Source organism: Salvia splendens, chromosome 18 (genome assembly GCF_004379255.2).
Source record: "Salvia splendens isolate huo1 chromosome 18, SspV2, whole genome shotgun sequence".
Taxonomy (NCBI): Eukaryota; Viridiplantae; Streptophyta; class Magnoliopsida; order Lamiales; family Lamiaceae; genus Salvia; species Salvia splendens.
In genome coordinates, this window is record NC_056049.1 from 8,783,632 (window position 1) to 8,792,618 (window position 8,987).

The 8,987-nt window shown below is 35.9% G+C and overlaps 1 protein-coding gene and 1 long non-coding RNA gene across 5 annotated transcripts; both read left to right on the plus strand.

The window, feature by feature from the left end:
* The first annotated feature begins 334 nt into the window (after window positions 1-334).
* LOC121776516 lies at window positions 335-1,362 on the plus strand. Its single transcript, XR_006045315.1, has 2 exons — window positions 335-583; window positions 1,123-1,362. It is a non-coding gene; the product is annotated as an uncharacterized LOC121776516 (long non-coding RNA).
* A 2,128-nt stretch (window positions 1,363-3,490) lies between these two features.
* LOC121777955 (vacuolar fusion protein CCZ1 homolog B-like) lies at window positions 3,491-8,385 on the plus strand. 4 transcript variants are annotated; one of them, XM_042175300.1, is made up of 11 exons: window positions 3,491-3,704; window positions 3,998-4,202; window positions 4,416-4,509; window positions 4,946-5,126; window positions 5,222-5,260; window positions 5,363-5,472; window positions 6,350-6,445; window positions 6,561-7,016; window positions 7,258-7,413; window positions 7,801-8,030; window positions 8,185-8,385. In XM_042175300.1, exons 2-11 carry the CDS (start codon window positions 4,021-4,023, stop codon window positions 8,213-8,215), a joined length of 1,575 nt encoding a protein of 524 aa, XP_042031234.1. In that variant the 5' UTR covers window positions 3,491-3,704; window positions 3,998-4,020; the 3' UTR covers window positions 8,216-8,385. The 4 variants fall into 4 exon arrangements, with proteins under 4 accessions (XP_042031234.1, XP_042031233.1, XP_042031232.1 ...); XM_042175299.1 differs by having other exon boundaries at window positions 3,492-3,822; window positions 3,995-4,202; XM_042175298.1 differs by having other exon boundaries at window positions 3,492-3,704; window positions 3,995-4,202.
* Window positions 8,386-8,987: the final 602 nt, after the last annotated feature.

Genomic DNA, 8,987 nt, shown 5'->3' on the forward strand with positions numbered 1-8,987 from the left:
TCGGAAAAAAAAAAATTAAAAATTCGCGCTAGGCGGTGCGCTAGGCGATCCGGACGCTGCAATAGCGCCTAGCGCCGCGGAACCGCCGAGCGCTAGGCGGTTTTTTTTCGCGAAATCCGCTAGGCGGCTGCAATAGATCGCCTAGCCTAGCGCCGGCGCTCGGCTAGGCGGTGCGCTAGGCGCTATTGTGGATGTTCTAAACCATCCGATCTCTTAAGTGGATGGACGAGATTGAATTGTAGAAATAGAGTCTGGATTGCTTGTTAACATAATATTGCTTGTATGGTTATTTTAGTCATTTTGCCAACAAAGAAACGGATACAGGATTTGAAAATTCCGTATATTTTGCACATGGATTTAGAATTTGTGTCTCCCCTATTATCCAATTAATCACGTTGCTCTCTCAATCCAAAAACCCTAGGAAGAAATCTCCAATTAATTGGCGCTCTTCCACCAGTTTTTGCCGTCGATTGCAGCAATTAACAGCCCCTCTCTCATTCTCCTTGTGTCTTGTGAAGGGTGGCGATGTCTGCTATTCATAGCTCCTCCTCCGACGCTCTTGTGTATGCAATTGTTTGCTTTGGTATATATTGATTTCGAGTTTGATTTTGTTTGGGTTCGATTTTGAGTAGATTCGGATTGCTTGTTACAAGTTGGATAAATACTTGTATGTGACCATATATATGCTTGCCACTACAATTGCTTCTGTTTTAGTATATATTTGCTTACTAGTGTGTAATAGTTTTGGTCATTGAACACGAGACTTGCTGATAAGAATGGTTAAAAAATTTATGTCGAATTGCTTGACACAAGTTTGAAAATTGCTTGTGTGTTACCATATACTACATATGTTGTATTGTATATCTGCTTGCTGCTTAACATACTCAAGAATGAGCATTCAGTCGTTGAAGATAGGACTTGCTATTAAAATGGTTAGAAAAAGGATTTCAGATTGCTTGTCACTAGTATAAAAAATGCTTATTTGATTCCATATACTATATGCTTGCTGGTTCAATTGCTTTTGTTCTATTATATAGTATCTGCTTACTACATACTATATGCTTGCTGCTTGTCAAACTTGAGAATGAGCAAACATACTAATAGTTTCGTCATTCAACACAGGACTCGCTCGCGCGCTTATTACAATGGTTAGAAAAAGGAAGGCAAACGAAGATCCTGCAGAAGAGGACTGTAGAAATCGAGTACATTCAGCACATTGAGATTTACAACATTAATCACACATAAGGGATCAAGTATTAGTATAAGCAATTGCTGACTCACACACAAGCAAATTATCAAATGTAACCAAGTGACATTGTGGTTTCAAAATTAATTGCGAATATTACCTAAATCACTCACGAATCGAAGTTCACTATGGAAATCAACCAAAATGCGATGCACAAATTCTTGTTAAATATTACACAACAAGAAGCACAAATCAATATCTATTATAATAACAAGCAATAAAGTATATAAAGTCATGCAATATAGCATCTATTATTATTTTTAGAACAATAATGACGAATAAGGAATCATTAACACTGATATGCAATTTCATACTCGTAAGCAAGCAATATAATATATTTAATCAAGCAATCTGACCCACAAAATCTGTAATACAAACCTATAATACAAAAAATCAATCACCAAGCAATATAATATATTTAGTCAAGCAATCTGACATATGAAATCACTAAAACAAACAATCAATCACTAACTTAAAGTAAGTCAATGAATATAAACTCCACCCATAAGAGCATCTCCAATGGCGGCGTCCGCACCGGCACGCCGATTTTTCGTGGACGCCGGTGCTGACGCCGAACCATTGCAGCCGGCGTCGGCAAAATCGACGTTAAAATCGGCGTGCTCACGCCGATTCTTGGGCTGATGCCGATTCTCACGCCGATCCTCACGGCGCCATTGTAGGTCCCGGATCGGCGTCAGACCGGCGTCAGATTTTTTATTTTTATTTTTTTTAATTTTTCGAAACACTATATATACGCGCTGTGGAGGGCGCGGAGGATTGCAAGGCGTTAGTTTTTATTTAAAATTATGTAATTTTTTAAATGTACTTTTTAATTTAAATGAAAATAGTATATTTTCGCGTATATGTGTCGTATATTTAATTCCGTATTTTGTGTGATTGTTAATTGTTTGTTTTTCATAATTGAGTGATGTGGCTGAGCTATTGCATGTCCAGTTGTTTGTCCAGTTGCATGTCCAGATAATGTGGCAAGAGGATTTTAGTGCTGATGATGTGGCAGTGGCAATGCTATGAGTGGGCTATTGCATGTCCAGAACTACTGGAGATGCTCTAAGATAATCTACAACAATGCCAAATATATGGAAAAAATATCATACATATAAAAATTAAGGAAAGCGAAATATAATAATTAATAAAATCATATAATACATTATAAGAGAAATAAATATATTTTGTACAAAACAAACCGCACATGCCATAATAATAGGATGAATTATAACTTACGTTATCTACCATACTTTTAATTGCTTGAAATTAGGGAAGAATAAAAACAGTTTAGTGGCATACCTTTAATACCCCTTCACGCCTAATTCCATATCTTTTTTTATTTATGATGCCGTGTGGCAGATTTATGAGCATATTCAACCTTAGCCTACCGTGTGGCAGATTTATGAGCAGATTCAACCTTAGCCTGCCACGTGGCAGACTTGCTTGCCTATGTATCGTAGATTACTTGATTATCTTTGATTTCGTATCGCAGATTACTTAAAACCATATGCTGAGTTGCTTGTCTATGTATCGCAGAATGCTTTCCCAAATTGTCATTTTAACTATGGTGTCACAATAGTGCTTTGATTTCATATCTCATATTGCTTGGAACCATATACCGAATTGCTTGCCTATGTATCACATATTGCTTGCATATGTATTGCAGATTACTTGTTGTCACGTTGTCACTTTAAGAGTGGTATCACCCTAACACACCCCTATATACATATATTATATCCGTCCATAAAAAATAGAGACAATTATAAATGATTGAGTTTTAATATACAATTGTTAAATTAAGAGAAATGGGGAAAAAAGTGGTGGAAGTAGTGTTAATGGATTGTGAGGCCCACATTTAGAATGATGTGTAAGATTAATATTTGTTTGAAACTTTTCATATTTAGAATTAGTTTAACTTTGGTGGACAATCCAAAATAATAAAATTAATTTATATTTTATGGACGGAAGTAGTATAATATTAATTTTATAATATTTTTAGTAGTTAAATAAAAGCAATGATCCAAAATAATAATAATAATAATAATAATAATAATAATAATATATTTTGCATTATAAAGAGAGGAAAAAGAGCATGTATGTTAGTGGAGTATGTAATATGGAGTGCGTGTACATACATATATCTGATACTTCTATGGGCCCAAACAAAACTAAATAAATGAGTCTCCACAAAATTGCTGCGTTTAAAGGCCATTTGTCTGCGTTTTAAACACCGTAGGCTCTGGCAAGAGGATCCGTTCTCGTTAGTTATCTAAGCCGGATCCGGGTCGGACCGTTTGACCCACTAGCCCGTATATAATTTACCGTTATCGCCATCTAACCGCCGTTAATCTCGAAGCCCAGCTACCGTCCGAGCTACTTATTTGCATCGTCACTTCGACGGATTCCCGGCCGAGCCGCCTCCCATCGGCATCACCGCGACCACCTCTGTCTTGTAAATTTTTTATTTTCATTTTGTTTTCAGTTTCCCTTGTGCGGATCAATCCACACCGGCAGTTATGGTGGATTGCGCATCTTTAGTTAACCACTTCTACGAATAAATCTCTCATTAGGTCAAATATCGACTATCATTATACTAATTGGTGGTGGTGATATTATTATTGTCACTGTGAATTAGAAATTTCATTTGCACATGTCAATCGATTACACGTTTTGAACTGCGAATCTGGTTTATGTTGGTTATAACTCTTTGTGCTAGTGTGCTGAAATGATGTGTATTGATAGGAGAATTTTGAGGGGAAAAGGTTTTAATGGGACTAACATCTGAGAGTGATGCGAAGGAAGCAATGAAATTATGTATGTTTGATTTGAGGAGGGGCCAAACGGAAGGGCAGGAGTTGGACAAGATTCTCTTCTTCTATCCTGCTGATTTGCCCATTACGAATCAACTCTCGGTTATTGGCCTCAGCGAAGGATTGATTACTTTTACCAGGTTGATCTTTGCCATTTTTTTATAATTACCTGTTTAATTTGGTATCAGAAAGTATATGGCCTTTTAAATGCTTGCCTTTTCTTGTTATGTTTTTACAAGTAATGAGTGATTCGTCTTCAGTTTGAAATGGAGCAACTAGTTAATTAATTATGACTTACCTTTTGATATCTTTGCTGGTTGGTTATTAGGCGCCTTACTTTTTGTTTCCTTTAGGATTTTCTCTCCAGATGCTCCGTGTGAGGTGATTGAAGCTGAGAAGCATTGTCATGTTTTCTATGAAGTAGAGCCGGATATATGGATGGTGATGGTATGATAATGTTTTCTTATTTCTCGTTTATTGAAAAGCATTTAGTATTGGATAATATAGAAACAACGTCAGGAGATTATAGTGTTTTTTGTTCCTTTAGTTCAGCTAATGTACTAATGAGACATGAGACCAGAAGATGTTTGTTTCTTTGTTTGCCTTGCAATGAATTGATTTTCAAGCAGCTCAGCGATCATTTTACCTTTCGGTTTAAGAAGTGCATCTTACCTATCTCTTTTGATCAGATTAACATGACTCATATCATACAACTTACTATAAACCTATACATTCTAAATCCTATTGAATTGATTTAAGAGGCTTATGAAGTAGTACAATTGAAGCACTATAATGTTATCTGCAAAATACTTATATTCTATATATTGACCGTCTAATTCATTCTTTTCAGTTCCTGACTTAATTCTCTCTTCTCCTTGAGTAGGTAGTAGAAAAAGAGAATCCAGAATCCATTTGGCGAGTTGATGCTTTACGGAGTGTTCTTAAAGAAATCCATTCTCTTTTTGTGATGTTTCATGGGTGTATTAGGGCACTGGTTGATAAAGAACCGAGTGGAGGACTTGTTAGAAACCATTTGTACTATTTCATCATGGACTTTTTAAGTGGTGAGCGTTACTTATATGCTAAGCTCCTTGTAGATAAACTATATGATGTTTTTCTCTCATTTGCTATTATTTCAACTTAAGTTACTAATTGCCAGCATTTGAAAACCGATCTCCATTGGAATATTGCTGCTGGGGTAATGCTGCAGTTGCTGTATCAAATGATTCACGTTTCATTTGTGCACTTGGAGCAATCTGAAGTTGACATTTTCACACCTTGCATTTTCTCTTTGGGTCAGATTTTTCCATCGGGAAGAAACTTCAATTGCCAAATTTTCGTGACTCTCTCAAAGAGCAGGGAACGTTGCAGATGTTAACTGTGGGGCGTGAGGCTGCTATAGAAGTTCAGGTAAGTTTCTAGGTATTTTATGCCTTTTTTCTAATGTGTAGCTTGAGTAATTCCTCATTGATGAGGAAGGATGTTTATGCGAAATATTGTTCAATGTATATAATTGGTGAATGACACTCTTGTCAGTCAACGAATTTAGCGTACTTGGTATAAGACCCACAACCAATTCAGAATCAAGTCTGTCTTCAACTAAAAACGGACAAAAATATACCGGGGAAAAAAGGGAAGTCCTAAATCATGGGAGATAATTAAGGGTCTTAATTCTTACAACTCAAAATGCCATGCATTATTTGACGATTAACCTTGACAATAAAAGACATAATGATATGGAGTGATAGGCGGGCATACCATAAGCATTCACTAATATATCAGCATACAGAGCATATTGCACAATTGACAAAATAACAATGAAGAAAACTGAGATAGGAAATAAACTAAGGTACATAAAATAAAAGATAAATACTCAATTCTATGATTAATAGGCCATCCTCCAAAAAGGCCACAACAAAATAGTGGAACTAAACTTTATATTTGTACACTGTAAAAACTGTAAAAGTATAAAGACTCTGTAAAAGACTCCAACTTGAATAAAACTCTAAAAGATAAATACTGGAATCATAAATCATAAATCAAATCAAACTAGATTTGAACTTATCTCTAACAACTAAATAAATAATAATAACAACTAATACATCAAATATTGTTTTTATTGTATGGGGGATGACCATGGGTATGCAAAGGTCGACCAGCTAGCTATCCATCTTTTACTTGTTCAATATAATAATTTCAATGTATATGTCTTAAAGTTTCCCTAATTTTTGTGCTAATATCAGTGTATGTTTGTAAATTGTGTTCCCTAACATTCGGTTTCTTTCAGTCTCTCGTGACATTGTTGGAATCTTGTGTGGGGAGCAGACAATGCTACTCAATGACCATGTTCCAGGATCTACTTGTCTCCACAAATCTTTCACCTGTATGGTTTGATCTTTGTATACTTGTTTTAATTCTCTTTTGTTATCTTTATGTTCCCCTTTTGGAGCATCTAATTTCATTTCGATCTGTTATGTTCATTCCTTTTTCTTTTTCAGATCGACACTCTGAACCTATTTACTTATGCTGTCCTAAGGCTAACTCCTATTGCTCTATTCCGTGGAGCAAGTGCATGGTCCTCTTTGCGTAAAACAGACACAGCATTCAATACTTATGCTGGAGCTTTACAAGTTACTTCTATCTCTGACATAGACCAATATTACAATTCCTACGATCCACCCTCTCTAAGAAGGCACAATTACCCTTTAGTGAGGCCTTTGCAGCATTCCAAGTGGTCTAAGGGGAAGGATGGTTTTCTTACCACTGATATTTGGGGAACAGAAGTAAATAGTTTACTGCCTAAGTGCCCAACAATTTGGCTTCATCCAACGGAGGAAAAAATGTTTTTATTAGCTTATCAGCATAGAGGCCTCACTGTTATACTTCTGGTCCCAGTCTCATCTGTCAGTGGAGATCAAGGAATATCTATGCTGAAGCAGCAAATTATCGAAAATGTAAGAGCTTGTTCCTCTAATGTTCTACGAATTGTTTTTTTTCCCTTGAAGATTTTCTTCTGTCTTGGATGCGTGCTTATCTTTGATGGTTACATCAGCATGATTAATGATTTTGTTGATTATATTCAAGATATATTTCTATTGGAGATGTTTAGTGCTCCTTATAGTATGAAATTGATATTGAGATGTTGGTGCTATTAATCATTGGTTAAGATAATATGCTATTTTCTGCTAATACTAGGCATCACTGAAGATGCTGAAGGTTGAAGAGAAGCTATCAAGAGGATGGGGTGGTGAGAATGCATATCATGTGAGTGGGTATCGTTATCTGTTGGTGGATGGTGATAGATATGTATCTAGGGCATCTCCACCTGGAAAAGTAACAACTTTGACAAAGGTTAGCCTGCTCCTTCGGTATAATTCCTATCAGTGATTCTGCTTTCATCTGGGTCTTACATAGATATATTTTCAGAGGCTATTAGGTGCATTTTTTCGTTGCTTTGAGTTTAATTTCCCATATTGAACTATTTTGTCTCGATGCAGAAAATTTGAATCCTGTTAAAGTTAGTTCTGTAGAGAATGTTTGCGTGCCACTACACCGTTGACACATTAATGATAAAGTTGCATAACAGATTATTCCCTTGTGCTCGGAGTACTGTAGGATGTGTTTTCATGCTGATTTGCATATAGGAGAGACATGTTTTCCAAATCCCTGATATTTGTGATCTTACATTGGTCATATCTCATGTTCATGGAAGTTGGTTATCTTTGTCATGATGAATAGGAATCATTAGTTGCACTAAGTAAGCTCCGCGAAGAGGTCGACTTAGAGAAAGCTAGAGCTAAATGGGAGAACTCAGGTCATGAAAAGGATATAGAGATATGCATTAGAGCCAAAAATAATTCTTGGCTCATTGCCCGGCTCGTTAGAGGAAAGGAACTTTATATGGTTCTGGAGAAAGGGAGTGAGACCCTTCTGTTTGCTGCTGATGCTACTGAGAAGTTCAGTGAGAGGTAACATTTTTGCTGATATTCAACAATTCTAATTTCTACCTACGATTGCTTTCCTGAAAAGTCAAGTTTGATATTAGAGATGATATATATTTCTGTTGACGTCAGATAAAAAAAGAAGTTGTTGATATTTGAATTATCCACCATAAATTTGCAGGTACTGCAATGGTGCATTTTCCTTGGACTAGGCAACAGTTAAGACAGACACATTCTATAGATGAATGCTTAATGTATCAAAAAAGAGAAGTAGAGCTCTAAGAGATTGATGTTTGTGTAGTTTATTAATCCATAGAGAATCTACTTTTATGAATATTTTTCATTATCTCCATTTTCAAGTGATTTTTTTTGGATCTGTTAACTTACACGATTGTAAAATGGGATAGTTTCATTGTAATGCGACAAAAAGAAATAAAATTCCACTCAAATTCCACACACTGCTAGAGACACATAAATAGCATAGAGAACTACTGGGTTGGATCCTCGAATCCTATATAAGTTTCACCAATTTTTTGATCTTATTTTTAACTTTTTTTATGATAATTGGTCTTAGAAGTGATGAAAAGACAAACCAGTATAGATTGTGTAAATAGTAATCGAAATGGATTTGCGGTACTTAAAATATTCTAGGCATGTATAATTGCAGGTATAGAGCTTGTGCTAAATAATAGATGAGTCAAAATCTGAAGCTCACAAAGTTAGCGGACCGCTACCGTTGGATCTGACATGTCCTCGATCGACCATTCTAGTTGACCTCTTATTTCACTCTTGCGAACTTATCAGACTGCTAACTTTGTAAAATTTGCAATTCCAACTTCAAATTCGGTATTTTATGTCCTTGGATTTCTTTCTAGCCTTTTTTTGCTATTAAAACTCAACCAATTCGTTAAAAATGTATAATCAAACATACTCAAGTCAATCCGCGATTGACTTCTACAAAGATATGCTCTCATCTGATATTGG

What these genes read in the sequence shown, in the direction of transcription:
- LOC121777955 (XM_042175300.1), top strand. Translation starts at nt 4,021, where the DNA reads ATGGGACTAACATCTGAGAGTGATGCGAAGGAAGCAATGAAATTATGT. An exon ending in AGCAGCAAATTATCGAAAAT is followed by an intron (nt 7,017 to 7,257) that starts GTAAGAGCTTGT and finishes TGCTAATACTAG; the next exon opens with GCATCACTGAAGATGCTGAA. An exon ending in AAGTAACAACTTTGACAAAG is followed by an intron (nt 7,414 to 7,800) that starts GTTAGCCTGCTC and finishes CATGATGAATAG; the next exon opens with GAATCATTAGTTGCACTAAG.